Source organism: Phodopus roborovskii, unplaced genomic scaffold, assembly GCF_943737965.1.
Source record: "Phodopus roborovskii unplaced genomic scaffold, PHOROB, whole genome shotgun sequence".
Lineage (NCBI taxonomy): Eukaryota > Metazoa > Chordata > Mammalia > Rodentia > Cricetidae > Phodopus > Phodopus roborovskii.
Genome location: NW_026126514.1, coordinates 22,003,151 through 22,022,211, shown reverse-complemented (window position 1 = coordinate 22,022,211; position 19,061 = coordinate 22,003,151). Strand labels below are relative to the sequence as shown.

General features: G+C 41.8%; 1 protein-coding gene across 1 annotated transcript in view; it reads right to left on the bottom strand.

Moving 5' to 3' along the window:
* Syt16 (synaptotagmin 16) overlaps positions 1-19,061 on the bottom strand; it is a 217,172-nt gene that overhangs the window by 119,549 nt on the left and 78,562 nt on the right. Inside the window, exon 2 of the mRNA XM_051196000.1 lies at positions 2,076-2,258. Within this exon, the coding sequence (XP_051051957.1) occupies positions 2,076-2,258 (183 nt within the window). The remainder of the gene's footprint in view (positions 1-2,075; positions 2,259-19,061) is intronic.

Below are 19,061 nucleotides of genomic sequence, written 5' to 3'. Positions count from 1 at the left end.
AAGATGCTCCTGATTCAGCTCTTTTTAAAGCTACTCCTGCTGATGCTGCTCTGAGTCTGAGGCTAGAAATCTTGTGCCTTCTTTTTAGTGTTCCAACATGATCTTAAAATCTCAACTTTTTTGAGAGTATAATTTAGAATTGTCCCTAAAACATTCAAACACACACACACACACACACACACACACACACACACACACACACAAGTGAAACAAGACACAAAGGGAGTGTTTTAAGCAGCTCCAACCTTGGTCCTAGTTATTACTATCTGTAAAGGTGAACACTTCACCAGCCTCAACCTCCCAGCTTAAGTATAGAATGCAATATATTTGCATATGGCATCAGTGTCAGGCTTGCTTGTTTGCTCAACAACTATAGTTCCACAAGGACCTTCATGGTAGATGCTATGCCAACCTTTACAAAAATAAATCATTTGTTCTAAGGCAACCCTGCTGGGATCCAATAATCCCAATTTATCCCATGCAGATAAAAAAGATAGAAGGTCAGAGCGGTTCCCTAATTCACCATGACCACATCAGAGGGTCAGTCAGATCCAAAAGAGAAGCATCGTTCTGAAGTCCTACCCTCCTCACCAAACTATGGCCAAGCAATACCTGCTCTTCTCCCCTTCACCTAGATCCCGCTGGGACAGTAGTGGCTGAAGGATTCACAAGTGGCTGAGTTTATAGGACAAGCTCCATACAACATTCTGTTCCATTTTGTAAAGATGAGTCAGATGTCTCAAATGGAGTTCAAAAGAGCAATGCAACAGCAGCCACACCCCTCATCTGCCAACCATTTCACCCTTCCCCATGACTGACTCCACGGTGACTCTAAAACATGCTCATGCACTCTTTGACACTCCTTTCCTCCAAAAGTGAAGCCTGATTTCAAGCCCCCCCCCCGCACCCCCTCCCCCGCCCGGGCATAGACTAGAGTCAGTAAAAAACGGAAGGGGATAGAGGTGACAATGTGTGACTTCGTAGATGAGGTTGCAAAGGGGAACTGTAGCTCTTCCTTACTCCCTGAGTCTTGAGCTCAGAAACCAGTTTCTATGATAAGAAAATTGAAGGAGTCCTGGAGGTACCCACAAATCTGGGACTGAGCCTCCTGCCACTCTGGAAGTGTTTTAGCCCACTGACTTACCTGCAGCCTCATAGGAGACCCTGATCTGGAACACCCAACTAAACCACTCCTATGTTTCAAAACTACAAAAAGTTTAGATAAATGTATATGCCACTAAGTTTTGAGTGATCTGTCATGAGACAACAGATAACTGGCCTGATTAAATTTCTAAGGTATGTCCCTACTGTCAAAAAAGTTGAACTCTCTGAGGCTACAAAAGCTACCCTGTCAATGAGCTAAATATTCTGTTTTGTCCACAGCTCTCTTGGGACTGCAGAGTATTCTCATAGCATTCGATCTACCCCAAAGAGCATACAAAGTAGCTCCTTGACCAGTGTCAACACATAACCTGAGGGGCATGTGAGAGGAGGGTGAGAATCTGGCTGCTAAGTGCAAGAGAACCTTTCCATGTCTAATCTCCCTGGGTGACAGCCTGGACCCTGTGATGGTGCCCTCCAGCACCAAATTCTATACCTACGCAACTGAAAGAGTATGCCCTTCAAGAGCAAGAAGTCCTTTCTTCATCTGACTTCCCCCTCATCAAGTAAGAGTTAGATATGGAAACTGAAAGTTTCTCTCCAGAAAGAGGACTACTGTGCTCCAAGGTGGGCATGGATCTCAAGCACTGAGTATCTCAAAAACAGCTAATGCAGCAACAAGTCAGCACTGTTCCCTCATGAAGGCAAAACACATTCAGATTCTTGTCAATCAAGATATGCTTTTTCTCCTTCAGGATTCCTGGGGAGGAGGAAGTGGATGGAGTATGGAGTGTGGAGGCAAGTTCTTCCCCGTCAGCTCTAAGGACACGGGAAAAACTGAGGCATCCTTTGGTGGTCCCATAGATCATGTCTACTGCAGCTATTACTGGACAGCTCAGCTGTGAATTCTTATGGGGCCACCTTGAAAAGAGTGTCACTTTGTAGCTCAGGAGAACATAAAACGTGGTGCTTACCTGGTCCTGTGTGGCCCCCAGTCTTTTCCCTCAAAGACTGTTTCCTCGTCCCTCTTTGTTCTGGGTGTATGCGGCCTCTTACGGTTTCAAAGTACAGCTTCTTGTTGATAAAGAGTGCAAGGACGGCCAGAAGGACAATAAAGACCCCTACAGCAGACAGGAAGCCAATGGCTTCAGGAGTGACTGGCAAGAAAACACAAGTGGAGAAAAACAAAATGTCACCACCATTACAAAGACCCAACTTTTGGTTCTCGCAACTGAATAGATTCCCTACTTAAACTCATTTGAATGATAAACTCTCTGCAGCCTGTCTCTTGGTAACTGTGCATCCCTTAACTGTGCTAAAAGGAAAGGAAGGGACTGTGACTGGGTTCACCTCCCTAGGCAGATTCCTCACATGACAGACCCCATGTCTTTGTATGTCGGGCTTCTGCATAGAACACCACTCCTTGTAAAAGGGCCCCAGACCTTAGCACAACGGACTCCATAATGGAAGTATTCAGCACGTAGAAAACACCACCTGCCAAAACTAACACAAAGGCCTGATCCTTGAAAGTCCATATAGTTCCAGGAAAGTCTCACAGTGTACCAACCTTGCTTTTTGGCTTCTGTAGTCCTGCTTCCAGCTAGTTGTTCTTGTTAACTGAAGTATGTAGCTCCAGAACATGGCTTTTGTGTTTAAAATGCTCACCCTGAGAAAGGCTTGGAGCCACACTGGAAACCAAGCACCACTGTAGTCACTGACTGGCTAATAAAGACTTTCTACTGATATAAACCCATGTCTGAATAGTCTTCTCTGGTGAATGCCCCCACAACATCTTCTTGTTAATATCATGAGCCTAGTATTCATTATCACAAGCATGAAGACAGGTTCTTCACATGAGTTGAGCTACAAATGGTTGTCCAGTGCTATAAACCCATGCTACTTCTTCCTAGAATCCCCCATGACAGCGCCCCTTACCAGCAGGAAGTAGTTTAGAAAGAACGATGCCCAAATTCCCAAAGATTGTCTATAAATGTTTGTTTTCATTTAAATGGACTTGGTTATATATTAAAAAAAAAAAACATGCTACTACAAAATACAATTACTGGAAGCACAGACAACTTGAAAAGTTTATATCAGGACCTCAGCTTCAAGGGGCAGACCACATAAAAGGATATGGAAGAAGGAAGCTTTTATCTTTTGCCTACTTGCCCTCCTTTGGAAGGTTCATCTATCCTGTTATTGAGCTGGTTAGTGTTAAAATCCACTCTTTGAAACTGCAGCATAAACCAGGCAGCAGTGGTGTACACCTTTGATCCCAGCACTCAGGAGGCAGAGACAGGAAGATCTTTGTGAGTTGAAGGCCAGACTGGTCTACAAATTGAGTTCCAGGACAACCAGGGCTACACAGAAAAACCCTGTCTTGAAAAAAAAAAAAAAAAAAAAAAAAAACAGAAGAAAGAAAGGGAGGAAGGAAGGGAAGAAGGAAGGAAGGAAGAAAGGAGGGAGGGAGGGAGGGAGGGATGGAGGGAGGGAGGGAGGGAGGGAAGGAAGAAATTGCCACATAAGCTGAGACCAGATGCTTTCTAAGAATCCTCTTAGATAACAGTGTTTGCCAATAAAAGCATGAAAACCAACCATTACCATGCACATTTCTATAAGCCCAGCAGCCCTCTACGGTGTAAAGACAAGATATCTATTCTTGATTCTGAGAGACAGATCGTGTCTCAAGGAGATAAGATGGTGCAATACCTGAGGTCACCTTCTGCCTCCTATACTTACACACACATAAACATACATGCACATGCACATGCACACATTTATATACACAAATGTGTGTGCGCGCCTGCGCGCATACGCACACACACTCGTCAGCAATACCTTCTTATAGCTATGTGGCCTTGGGCAATCTAGTAAGTTCTTTGTGCTTCCATTTCCTAAGCTATAAACGAATAAAAATAAATATAGCTGGGTCTGGAGAGATGGATCAGCGATTTAGAGTACTTCTCTGTCTTGCTGATGATCCAGGTTCAGTTCCCAACACCCACATAGTAGCTCACAGCCATCTGTAGCTCCGGATCCAGGAGATCCAAAACCCTCTTCTGACCCAAGGACACTGACAAAGTGCTCCAGCACTTTGAAATATACCCATTACAGATACACCTTTCTTATCCACACCAAAAATATCTCGCTGGAGTGAGGCAACCATTTCTCCAAAGATAGTCCACCATAATACATCTTCAGCGACAGCCTCGGTGTCTCGCCACCAATTGTACGGCAATCTCTTGTCTGATTGCAGCTCCCAGGGTCATGCCTAAAGCTAGCTGCGGTCATTCGGTGTGATGGGCTGCCCGCTGAGAATATCCAAGAACGGCACCAGAACTGCATCGAAGCAAGCAGCACACTGCCCGGATCTTGGTAGATCATGGCTCGAATCGCCCAGCCGGATTACCCGGTACCTCCGGTACTACAGGTGACTTCCTGCAGGAAGGAAGTCTACTCCCAGCACCACCCCTGCCTAATAGCACCACCCACCAAGGTCACCCCGGGTTCCTCCGTATGGTGGCGCATTTGTGTTACAGAACAGGATCTGCCAAGGTTACCCTCCTTTGATAACAGCTAACGCAGCCCGCGGTTGGATTCCTATCGGCCCGGCATTCCCGGACAAAGTGCTAGCTAGAGCCTACTGATTAGTTTCCCGTGATACTTTAAGACCTTTTTTCTGTTTTCAATTTTGCATTTTATGTTTAAGGAAAGAGGGATTATTTAAAATTTACATTTACTTTGTGTGTGTGCCCAGACATGCAATTAGGTGCCTATTTGCCGAGGGAGGGGCAAATGTGGAAGTCAAAGAACAGCTGTGTGAATCATTTCTCTCCTTCACCACATGAGTCCAGGGGATTGAGCCTAGGATCACTTGATAGGCAGCAAGAACCTTTCTTGGATAAAATGTATTTTAAGACTTTTACTCCATTCCTTCCCTCCCTGTCTCCATTTTTGTTGTTTTGTTTTGCTTTGTTTTGTTGTTTGTTTAAGTTCTATTGTTGTTGTCATCGTTGTTGTATCGTTTGACATCACCACAGTCCAATGTTTCTACAGGATGACTTGACACTGTAAGAACTGTGCTGAAGCCAGCACTGACCGCCTTGGAGCTTGGGGCCTCCGTTCACATCATATCTGTGGTCCAGATATTCAGGCAGGAAGACAACAGGCATTTGATCCCTATTTGAAACTGCAAGACATGGGCTTTTGATCCACATCTTGAGGCTGGATGACACACACCCTTAATCCAGATCTTGAGGCGGGAAGGCAGACCTTTAATCTGGGAGCCTGTATAAGAGAAGGTAGCCTGCCTTCTCTCACCTTGCTAGCATATCCATTCCTTCACTGGTATTAGAACCTACTTCTTTGAGATTCTAGTATATACAGAATATATGTGGAGAGACACTGGAAGGAGGAGAGGGAGGAGAAATTGTAATCAGGATATATTGTATGAAAAAAGAATCTATCTTCAATAAAAGGGAAGACTACACATTCCTCTTTCCCCATATATTTTTCCTCATCGGTTGTATTTCTTGAGTTACTTCCATCATTATTTCCTTTCTGTGAAATGGTTTTTGGTGGGTATGTGTGTGTGTGTGATTATGCGTGAGGGGGATGTGTGTGTGCATGGGTGTGTTTAGTTTTGGACCACCAAGTTGAAAAGATGTATGTTTCTACCTAGCAATTGTACCAGAGGTGAACTATCAAGCTGGAAAAGATTGAATTGCTAGTTTAAATTTGTTTTTAAAATTAAATTAATCCTTGAAAAAAAGTTGCTTTTAGGAATTAATCCTTGGCCACTATAGTTTGATGCTATCAGGACTGTTACTCTCCATGACTGTGTACATGCTTATAATAGAATAAATTGCCTTTCTATCTATATTTTTTAAAGATGTGACTACAGTACACATGTAGGAAACTCCTCCCAAAACTTTAGTCTTAATTTTTTTAATTATAGTATATGAATTTTAATTCAAAAATAAGCTTTAAACTCCAAAAATACCATATTTAGAAAGACTAGAAGGAATTATATGGGGGAAATCATTCTAGTTTTCTAAGATTTGTTATGTGATGATCCTCATGTTTGAACATTCTATAATTTTATTATTCAACATTTAAAATTATAAATAGAGTTTAAATACTGTAGGAGTCATAAGAATTAGCATCAGCATAGTGCTACAGTTGACATGCACCATCAAACACAGCAAGCCAAGAGTTCTGACAATGCAAGCCAAAGCAGGTTTGATGTTTCATTTGGGTCTACACAAAATTAGAAGCTTAGAAAGAAAACCTTAAAGGCATTTTGCATCATATATATATATATATATATATATATATATATATATATCATATCTCAGTGAAGAGCAAATATTCCATATATCATCTGCTATGGATGACAAGGACACATATGTCATGAAACTTAAGTGCCATCTGCAGAGTAACTCATCTAATTATTCCAGTAATTACTAAATTGGAAATCAGATGGCTGTGAAGTTCGGTCACATAGTTCATGTTGAAAACTTCCTCAAAGTTAGCTGTATCTCTGGCAAGTCACTGGAAGGCTCCATCTGTTGGTTTTGAAGCAAGAGCCCAAGGAGCCGGTAGAGCATAGAGTGAGAGAGAGAAGTCTCTTGTGTCATTGTCTCTAGATGTTTATAAATTCCTTCCTATGGTCAACTAAAGCCATCTGGCTCATAAGAACCAGAAAAAAAAAGTGAAAACAACATTTAACAAAAATAGTAAGGTTGAAACCAGAAGTAACTGAACAATGACAACAGAAGATCAGAATCTCTTGGGTGTGAACTTTCCCAGCACTCCTCTAGGAAGCATGAAAAATCTCACTAAAATCAAGAAAGGAGAGACAGCCATGTATGATGGTACCTTCCACAAGCTCTGAACAAAGAGTCCCTCAGAAGTTCTGACTATTGGAAGAGCTGGAAGAAGGTCAGAAAGGAGGAGGCAAGGGCAGAGTTGGTTGGGATCTAGAGGCCATGGAAGATGCAACTCTTAAAAATATAGGCAGGATGGCAATTGGCCCTTCAAGAACAACTGATGAAAAATAAATATAAGCTTTAAAATCAAATGTGGACCTAAATTCCCAGAAGTACCTCATTGGTTTTTGTAGCAAAAGCCAATATGAGTGATATTAAGTAGTTCAAATGGAGTGGTTGTCCCAAGACCCAAGACAGTGCTGGCAAAGTGGCACAATTCCCACAGCAACCACGTTAACCTACAGGAACTTCGGCATTTGGTGATGTCAAAAACAAACAAACAAACAAACAAACAAACAGAAAAACACGAAGCTGATGCAGGATAGTATTACAACAATTAGTCACCAAGGCTCCAGACTCCTTTTGCCCCATCCAACTAGAAGGACCAACTCTTCACTTTCCAAGGTGTGAATTTTCTAGATACATCTTTTAGGACCTCAAAGTCCTGGAGAGGCAGCTCCACTCTGATTTCATCCTGTGATAGTGTACTAATCCTAATTTCCTATCCATTTGAGATACCTAAATTGTTCTGTGTAACATCTTCCCAATGAGTGCAGCCAATGTCCCCCTACTTGAACCAAGAATGTGTGCCCGTAAGGAGCGGTGGGCACAACTGAGGCAACTGTAAACATGCATGAGAGGCATCACACAATCACCAGACGCTGGCTCCACCCCGCCCTCCAGCCACCATGGCATAATAGCCCTTAGTGCAAGTAATAAGTCTTCAGATAGCAGTCCATGAGACTACTGCTGGATTCGGGGTGCTCTGGCTATACCTCTGCTTTCTTAAGTATTATGCCTACCTCTGCTTTCTTTAAGTCTTAAGTTTTATGCCTTCTCAGCCATTACCCTGTCCCTGTTCCTCCACTCCCACTCTAGGTTGAAGTTTAGATTATAATCCTCCAGTCTCGCTGAAATTGGCTTTCGGTGAAGAATTTAGAGCATCCGAATTTTTCTCTCCACCTTTATCAAGGGGTGCTGCTTCCTGCCTCCTCCGCAACTCCCTTGTCACCCTTCACAACCTGACACTTGCTTTGGCCCAAAAAATAGATGAGGTTGGAAGAGCCAGGCTTCCCTCACTTAGCCACCATTCCAAAAGGGGGTGCCTGCCAGCACCACCAGCTTTGATCTCGGGTTTCGAGGTAAACAGAGCAGTCAAGGGGCTACTCAAACCTGACAGAGCACATGGTCCTTGATGGCTATGCCCAGAGAAAGGCCACCCAGAGAACCCTAAGCACACAGGGTTCTGAATCTGTTCCTTTCCTAGTAATCGCTTTGCTTTCACATGTTAAAGAGGTTTGCACAGGGTAGGGCTCTGGCCCTACCAACTCTGTCTTTTATCCTGCTCTTCCAGCCTTCAGTGGGACCCAAAGAATGAGCTCTATGTCACAGTGTTTTCTGATCAGTGGACCTGGCCTCCTGGCTCACTGCCACATTCCCCACTCTTCAGTAACACTAAATGCTGAAATGTGGATGCATACCTAAAACAAAGGCAAGCATGTGGCCAAAAGAAAAAGAAAGGAAGAAGGGGCTGAAGAGATGGCTCAACCGGTAAAACACAATATGGAAGCATGAAGACCTGACCCCAGAAAGGCTTGTAAAAGTTAGGGGTGTGGGTGGTTGTCCACACCTGTGACTCCAACCATAGGAGATGCAAGAAAATTGCTGGCAAGCTCTGGCTCAAATAATAAGGTGGAAAAACAGAAAGAAAATGCAAGTCCACCTCTGACTTCCACATGTGGACACATGGATAGCTGCATACACAGATGCAAGCATGTGCAGAGAGAGACCACAAGGCTGAATCAACCATTTGAGAATTCTTATCAAAGGGTGGAGAGATGGTCCAGCAGTTCAGAGCACTGGCTGCTCTTCCAGAAAATCCCGGTTCAGTTCCTGGTGCCCACATGGCAGCTCACAACTGTCTATATCTCCAGTTCCTGGGGATCTGAAACCCATGACAAAACACTAATGTACATAAAATAAAATTAAAAAAGAAGAAATTTTAAAAAATCTGTTTTTTTTTAACAGAATTCAACCAGGTGGCTGTGCTGCACACCTTTGATCCCAAAACTCAGGAGGCAGAGGTCCAAAAGAGGAAGTTCCAGAACAGCCTCCAAAGCTATAGAGAAACCCTGTCTCAAGAAATTGAAATAAATAAATAAATATAGCTCTTACCAAATAAGAGCTATAATTCCCATTCTTTTCCCTATACAACACTTGTACAATAAAAAAGAAATAAATAAAAGAACAATATCTTTGATATTTGAAAAGTATATTGTGTAGTGGTTCTAAATTTGGGTATAATTAAATAATATATACTCAATAGCCTTCATAGATAAATGATCATCTTAGAACTGTGAAATATTTCATGTGTGTATACATGCAGACACACTTATATCCATGAACAGTGAGGAAATGTGCAGCCCCACTTAAACCTTCATCCTAGGAATAGCTAACAAGGAGAAGTTAACTACGTGTTCAAACAAATTCTTTGGGAGTAAAAAATAGACTTTTCAAAAAATAGGGGAGAAGGAATGGCTTAATGAAACCTAAGTGAGATTTTAACATGTTCCAAAATAAATCATAGCAACATATGGAGTCACCAGCAACCAATCATCTCTCAAAGCACTTAAGAATACATTTGGGGGACGCATGGAGTGCTATCTTTAATATAGTAATACATGTGTTAAAATGTGTCCATCTTCTGAAAATTAAGTGGTCTAACCTATCTGGATTTACATGTTCAGATACAAATGCTCACTTAGCTTACACACACACACACACACACACACACACACACACACACACACACACTTCTAGAAGTCAAGATTCATCAAGCAAGCTTGATCTCTTTTCTCTTAATGCTCAAAGATACTGGTTTGGAAGAAACACTTGAAAATGACAAGAAGGCAGGGATGCACCTTCCAAGTGGCATCTCTGAGGCTCTGGGACCTTCCTCCATGGTTTGAGTTCCCCTAGATACTGTGATGGCTCTGGTGGCCCAGAATTCCTTCATCTTCCCAGAAGGAAAAGATAGAAAACAAGCTCAAGGGATTAGGTATTTAAACCCACTTAAACTTCCAGTGTTTAAAGCCACTGCTGACATTACTAGACTCTCAGAATCTTACTAGCATGCTCCTGTAGCAGAATTTAATTGCGCAATATATTGGTCTTGTACAATTTAGCCTTTGCAAAGAAACCTGAAGAGTTAGCATGTGGTGATTGCATTCATTACCATCTAGCAGTACTCAGCTTAATAAAATTCTGGGATAAAAATTGAGAATGTGTGCCCAATAAAAACATACCTTGTGAAAACCTCAGAACTTACACAGTTGTATGATGTGGGTGGGATTTTCCCCCCTTTGGAAATAGATTTGTTTCAAATACTTTATTCTCATCATGGTTTCTCCTTCCCCAACTCAACCCGATCCTCTGCTCCTCCCTATTCTGCTCCTCTGCTCCTCTCTGCTCCTCCCTACACATCCAAATCCTCTTCTTCCCCTACTCTTTGCCCCCCCATTGAAAAGCAAACAGGCATCTAAATATATATATATATAAATAAAATAAAAACCAGAATTGGACAAAACAACCAAACAGGAAAGAGAGAGCGAACCAAAGAAAGCATACAAGAAACACATACAGACACAGAGACACACATTCATACATGTGGGAATCCCATAAAAACACAAAGCCAGACGCCATAATAATTAAGCAAAAGACCTATAAGGTTTTGTTGTTGTTTTTTGTTTTGGTTTGGTTTGTTTGTTTTTTTTTTTTTTTTTTTTTTTTTTTTTTTGATGCTCAGACAAAACATGAGAAAAATAAAAGCAAATAACCAAAAATCTCCTGAAATACCACTGGGTTGGGTTTGTGTTGGTCTTCTACTGCTGGGCATGGGGACTGCCCCTAAGAGTGGTTTGTTTCCCCAGTGAGACTCCGTTGAAGAAAACTAATTATAAGTGGCTATGAATTGTGAATAGCTTCCAGGTTAGGGACAGGGGCTTATGTTACTCCTGTCAGTACTGGGTCTCCACCTGGCTTGGACCTGTGCAGGCTCTGTGCAAGCTGCCTCCATCCCTGTGAGTTCACACAGGCATTGGCCCGGTTGTTTCTAGAAAGCCTTGTTTCCTTGGTGTCCTCCACCCCACTGGCTATTACAGTCTCTCTGCCTCTTCTTCTGCAGGGTCCTCTGAGTCTTGAGTAGAAGGAATTGATGGAGACATCCCATCTAGGACAGCGTGTTCCAATATCTTACTCTTTGCACATTGTCCAGCTGTGAGTCTCTGTATTTGTTTGGAAGATTTTTTTATATCAATTGGGGTAATTTAATTTTCAAATAAATCAGTAGATTTTTGGTAATGAGAGAAACTTAGTGAGACATCTACTTCAGATGGATAAAATATCTTAGAATAATATACAACTTTCTTTAACACTCCAAAACAAATGAGTGAACATTTGGAGTGAATATAATTTTGATTTGTTTATGACTTCTTTATTTTTCAACTCACAGAAGACTACCCACACAGGGAAACTGAAATTTTAACAGAATTGTTTGAAACTAATCCAACCCTTTTTGTTAAAAAAAAAAAAATTATTTTCTTGCATCCTAGAGCAATTAAATACTTTAATGATTATTATGAAATGCTTCACTTTTTAAATTTTGCCCCCCCTCCCACACACACACACACACACACACACACACACACACACACACACAAAATAACATATAGGGTCAAATGTTCAATGCTACAGAGAATGAGACCCAGACATGGAAGATTTAAAGGCTTTCAACTTCTAACTTCATGCCACTATCGTATACTCGGAGATATCTTTTCATGCTGGTCATTTTTGTGGTTCATAGACTTTGTGGCTGGGTAGGACTGATGATTTCTTTTCTCCCTTGAGAGCTTGCATAACACTTTTGGATACAATGAGAGCTAGTAGGTGCCTTCCAGGTCAGTTCCAATTTGATTCCTTCTATTCTTGTGCCTGAAGTTTGAGATATCTTTAAGAACAGGCTCTTACCTTCTCGTTCTGGGAGGTAATAGGCAATGGCAGTGGCTTACATTGTTTTTGAGAGTCTTCCAATTGCACAACCAACAAGTCAAGGCAGGGGCAGCTCCCATTTGGAATAACTTTAAGAATCACTTCATGTCAAAATATATTTTTTTAAAACCCCAATCTGTTTATATCCCAAGAATTGGTTAGCTCTCTAAATTGACTCCAATCTGGCAGTGTAACTGGGGGGAGTTTGAAGGTACCCTTTGGCTGAGTCAGGTGCTTCTATTTAAGGTTGGAAATCAAGGAACCTCTTAGATAAATCTGTCATAGCTATGTTAGAAGATCAGCACTCACGTATGCCAAGCAGAGCCAGACCTCTGGCTTCACAGCTGTACCCGCCAGACCCAATGTATAATCTTCCCTTGATGTGCAATGATAATCACCAAGTGGGATGCCTGGTACAGATGGCCTTCCATGCTTCAGTGCACGGCCCCTCGGGGTATGGATGATGTGCAGTAGAGCAATGTGGGCATGTTAAGTGGGTGGAAATTTTCTAATGTGTCACAATAATAACAATGCTGAATCCTATTGCTGCTCAGCTTCCTCTAGAACTTCAGCCCACACAGCAGCCTACTTGGTTCACATTCCTATGTGAATGCTAGACAATTAGCAACTGATAATGAAAAATGCCATGGGAACCAGTGGGAAAATAATAGCTTACTCCAAGGATATAATGAAATGAAATTAGCACAGACAGTAAAACAGACAATTTATGGTGCCTTTTTTTTCTTTTTGTAATTAAAAAGAACCAGCAAATACTTAGAGAAATCTGAGGATTGATTAGACCACTGTCTGCTTTGGAAGAGGCTCCCCCACAGCCCATAAATCCATCTAGAGGAGCTGCTTGGTTGGGGGCACTTCTAAGGTACAATAGTTTGAAAAGTTCCTGTTTTATTTGAAAACCATGACAATTTTGTTGCCAGTGTTACCTAAGTGGTTGCCATATGGTCTGTCATATGTCATATCCCCTTAGGAAGTGCTAACACTAGATACTTGATTTTAGTGTTGGGATTATACAAGTTTGATCTTGGCTGACGTATCAATAAATTTTGATGTTCTCAACTAACAAATTCTTATACTAACAAACCATCACAGAAATGTGTGACTGTTTAAAATTCATAGACCTAATCATGGGGTGTCCAACCCCAACCACAATATAACCCCATCTACAACATACCTGAGCCCCCAGACACCTGAGGCTATTGAATACCATGGAGTAGAAAAGACTATAAGAGCCAGAAGACTGGGACATCTGCAGTGAAATAGTGTCTACTGTATACAACAGAAGCTGTACCCAAGACATCCCAAAAGTACTATCACCTATACAAGTCCTGCCTGCACAGTGACAATACCAGTTCACATGCCAATGTTAAGTGGGGAAATCTCACAATGTTCTGCTCCTAATGAAGCTATGAGCAATTAATAGCTTCTGGAAGAGGGAAATCAGTATTCTCCAGGGATGAGACCCCTGAAGGGTTATCCAATGCCAAGTGGTAACCTCTAAACACACATACATATGAGAAACACCAAATTGACTCAGCATGCTATCTTTATATCTCCATATTCACATGCATATATATGTAACAATTTCTAAAGAGGAGGAGGAAATGAATTTCAGAGGAATGGGGTGGTGGTAAAGGGGACTGAAAATTGTGTAACTACCATATTCATGCATGAAAATCTCAAAGCAAAAAGAAAATTAAAGTATTATTCCCAATGGATCCCAATTGGATCTTGATATATATATATATATATATATATATATATATATATATATATATATATATATGTTATATATATATATATGTGTGTGTGTGTGTGTGTGTGTGTATAGATTCAAAAAGTGCAAAGCAAAAATCCATTAAAAGAGTTCAAACAACATGATATACTACATGTGTATAGTATCAGATCAAGAGGGAGTTGTCAAAGTCCCTTACAAAGCAGTGTGTTTATTCATGTACTTTTGCAGGCCCTGTTTTGCAGAGCCACAAGAAACAAAGCTCTGATTTATAGCACACTGGGTGCTGATCATTTGTAGCAGAAAGGTGTGCCTTTCTTTTAGAGGTTAACCAGGATCCTTTTAAATACTGTAAAACATGAAAGCTATAGGGTGGCTTCAAGCAACATCCTCGGAAACCACCACAGTCCAATTCCATTTCAGGGCTTTACAAAGATGAGGACATTTAAAATTCCCACAGAAGTGCTCCATTTGTGAATTGGCTCACTCCAATTAAACCAATGCAGTATTACCAAGCTTAGGGTTCACTTAATTCATCCTCATTTTCAAAAGTCCTCTGAAACTTCCTGCATCTCCTTCACTCCATTCTAAGCAGGCAGATTTAATGGCACCGTCCTCTGCACATGGGCATCTCTTTATACGGAGATCAGTATGTTTCTTCATTGTTAGTTTAACTCATGGGTAAGTCCCACTAGTCAGCATACTGAAGCCACGGGTGGCTTCCTCTTTACTTGCCATCCCATTCTTGATGCTTCCTTAAAAAGAGCTGAAATCTATATTCGTTTAAAGTATAACCCATAACGTTTTCCTTTATTTCAGATTAATTGACCTGTAGTCTCCCTATCAGTTAATGGTCACTGAATTAGACAGGAAAAGATAAGCCTCTCAGGAAATCTTCAGAAAACAGAACCTTTTGCTCTTGCTGCCTCCACCAGTTAACAGCTCTGCTGCTCATGCCCTGTGGTTTTAGGTCCACATCGGTGGTTCCAGGCCTGCAGCCAAAGATCAAACACACGGGCTAAGAAAGCTATTACTTTTAGAAGCACACACAGCATACCTAGCAACACAGGACCAGGGCTGAGGCTCACCCTGGCTTCCACACACACACTCTGATGGTGTTGCTTTTGCCCCACACTCCACTGTTTCTCCCTAACATCCTCTTCAACAACATTGCAGAATCTTCAAAGGAATGTCCTCCTCCTCCCCAAAGGCTCCAACCTCACCACATGAGGAAGCCAAAGTGCACCCCCATGATTGACAGCTGGCAGCATTAGTTCTAAGGTTTATGGTAGCTGAGGTCTTTGCTCTGCCAAGTAACCCCTTTCTTCTTGTCCCTGCCAGTGTCAGTCCTGTGTGTATCTCACAACAGCTCTATGCCTCTAAGATTTATTTCTCCAACCTAAACAATGGTAGTTTTCTAGTTTCCCTCCTCCTCCCCTGTAAAGTAGGACATTGTCCTTAACAGCTTTGGGGCTGAAAAAGAAAGACAAGTGAGGTCTTTGGAAGAATGGCTATTGTAGCCTCTTCATTCACTCATTCATTCATATATTTATTCATTCATTTATGGTGATACTGAGATTGCCCATGTGAGGCAAGCATTCTACCACTGAGCTGCAGCCCCTGTGCCTGTTCCTCTGAATGTTCACTGCAAATCCCCACAGCCATCAGCTCTGTAGGATGTCTGAACAATAAAATGCAGAAGCCAGCAACAGAAAAACATGCCTGAGAGAATTCTTCTCTCAAACTGATTTCTATTCGGTAGAAACCAAGGGGACTATGAGCCTCTAAGCACACTCCAGCTGAAGCTCTGAGGGGAGCAAACAGCATCCTGTATCACTGGCAAGTCAGACCAAAACTTTCCAGAATGGATGAAAAGACTTCAATACATTCTCCCTTACGTCCCTTTCCACCATCATTGCTAATCTAGGAAAGGACTTGCTAAAAAATGCCTCATTTTAAAACCAAAAATATTCAGTGCATGTCTTCCATGGGGCTGCAACCATCTAAACTCCTGCCGAGAATCTCTTTCAGAATCCCACTGTGAAGAGAAAAATGAAACAAGAAATGTATTTCTCCACTCTCTCATGTCCTTACAGCTATGCTTTCATTATCTAAATCTAGTGGAGTCCCGTGTTGATAAGACCACTGAGATTTCCACTGGGGAGGGTAGACATTGATGACAGCCTGTTCCTGAACAGAAAGAACCAACTTGAGATGGCTTCTTCAACAATTCAACCATTTATTGGGCATCCATTCACAACTGGGACTTGGTGTCTAACTTCAAGAAGTTTAATAAAGGTTTTCACAGAAGACCCCATTCATACATTTACTTCACAGTCAACAAGCCTTGCAAAAGAATTCTTGCTATGCAACTAAGGAAGAATCAGTCCAGAACTTAGTTTTGAAACACCCCATTACCTACTTCTGTAAGCATTATCTTGTTAGCTCTGCAATAAAAAAAAAATAAGGCCTACACCTGAAATGTGGATATGAAAGATACCAAAGAAATTAGTGGAATATATTGCCTTCTTACAATCTGACAAAAAAAAAGTATATTCTGCCAACTTGTAATCATCGATAATATTTGAAAAGCAGGTTAGTTAATGAGAAATATTTTATATGTGGCCAAAAAAGCCTTACTAACAAAGACCAAAAAAAAAAATCTCAGATATTTTCCAAGGTGCTTGTTGATGTATCTTAAAATATTTTAATACAGAATCATTTCAGTTGTCCACAAACTGCAAATTAAGGTCTTACCCCCGACTTCCTTGAGGCAGAAATACAGGAACTTGATGTGTGGAAGGAGCAAATGTGTACTAGGGAAATGATGATGGAGTTTGCATGTAGGGATAAAGAATAAGGACAGAAAGGGAGTACAAAAATATCGAGCCATGGGAGACCAGAGGCAAGAGATTCTGTTTGGCCAGGGAAAGGGAAAGGGGGCTTTGAAGTTGGAGCCTGGGGCAAGGGAGGGTCCCATGAGAGGCACTAAGCAAGAGAATTCAGATCTTCCCACGGAGACTCTGAATTATGAGAGCCCCAGATTACAAGGAAGAATGGGAAGGTTAGGGTTGAGAATTAAAAAAACAATAGCTACCATTCTCCAAGGCAAAGACCAGTCTTAAGAGGGAGGACAAAGGTAGAAGTCTAAATTACTACTGACCTCATCTTCTGATGGTGTCTTGATAGAACTGTGACCCTTGAAACCCTTGGAGATCTTGTGATGATGGTATCTCACTATGGGTCACTAAGGAATAGGTAATAACTGGGCAGTTCTTTAGTGGGTTCCAGCCCAAGGACGAAGAAGGGTGTTGGTATTTGCATGTTATAGCTATGATTAGGAACCTGTTCAATAATGACAGAAAGGCAAACACAGACACCCTCCCTTTCTATAACAATGCTCTGATTTATCCAGACTTAGATGATATGGAAACAGCTTCCTATGGATTGTACCTCCTGCCTCCAAAATGGCTGTCATCGGCATGAGAGTGGGGCAAATGTTGTGGTCAATCCAGGAACCAGGACAGAGAAGTCTTTCTTTGACCCAGCAGATGTGTTATCCCTACCCTAAGTGGAATAAAACTTACAGACCTTAGTCAACCATTCTGGTTCTTAGTCTCATCTGGGGACAGCTGGTCTAATGAGCATTCCAGGGAAGCCTGCCTACCCCTGCATGGGTTACAAACAGAAAACCCAGTAGGGGAGAAGCGGAGACTGAGCCAAGCAGGAACAGAATCTCCAGGGAAGCTATGCAGAACAAAGGCAAGCAGAGTCATAATTATTATATTTTGCACTTACTTGGCATTTGCTATGTGCCAGGCCTTTTACGCTCATTTAAGCCTAACAATGGTCCCGTGAAATTGAAATTAGTATTATCATCACTTAACAGATGAGACAAAGCTGAGCTGTAGAAAATGAGTGAGACACCCACAGTCACAAGGTAGCAAGTGTCAGAGCCAGGATCTGACCCCAGCAGTCTAGCTTGAGTCCTCCACTAAATCATTCTGCCAGCCGGCCACTTGTCATGGAACTTTTCTGAGACTAGAATGTAATAGATTTAGCAACCATAAACACAACCACTTTGATCTGAAGTCTGAAGAGTAAACAAGAGTGGCATGAGGACCATGGACACCAAATCGAGCCAACAGATGGAAATGGGGGTACGGGGGACTAGAAATAACAGGGATGTCTCTTCAGAGGTCAAAGTTAAATTCCAAATTCATCCTGACCCTGAAAGGAGAGCAATATATATTATACAAATGACAATAAAGACTGTATGGTTGCACTTTGCTACATCTGTTTATTATGTATGTTCTCAGCCTGAGATTTCCTCCCATCGAGAGATAAAAATTACCATTGCGCATAAGCAGATGACTGCAATAAATATGGTAAGGAACTGTCGTTGCCAGAAAGTTTTTTTTTTTTTAAGAGAGAAAGGCTGCTAATTCTAAGATTGGGAGCTGAAAAGCCCCCAAATGACATCAGCCTAAATTCTCCTAGGAAAGGAATGACAGGAAGCTGGCTCCTGGAACTTTCTCTTTGGAGGTGACTCATTCCATCAGCCAGGAGAGGAATGAGATAGAGCTTGCAGGGGTTGGCAGGAGGGTTGGGGGAGGGAGAAACCTAGCTTCTATTCTACTCTATACCTTCTTCCCCTTTGATGCTATTACAACCCAGGTTTTGCCCTGCCCCATCCCCAATTCAGATGTGGGAATCCTAACCCCCAGTACTTCAGATCGTAACCATATTTAGACATACCATCTGGTGAGAAATAAGATAAACTGAGTTCTTAAGAATGGAGCCATATTCAACATAACTGCTGTCTTTATAACAAGAAGAAATGTGGTCACAGGCATGGGCATGTAGGAAGAAAGACCATCTAAAGACAAAGGCAGATGACCACCTATGACAATGAGAAAGAAATCAGACCAGCCCTTGCTCTCAGCTACCTCCCTGCAGACCAGCTGCTGTTTATACCTCACAGACAATAATGGTATTTGTTACAGCAGCCCGGCTGACTAACACAGCTGCATGCTTTGAACTACAGATGTATATCAGAGAATTACTTGCTGTCTCGTTGACTAAATATGTATGTCTCCCAATCTTAAAACAGGCTGATAGTTTGTGAAAGAGATCATGCGACTCACAGAGCTGGGAAGAGAAAATGATGC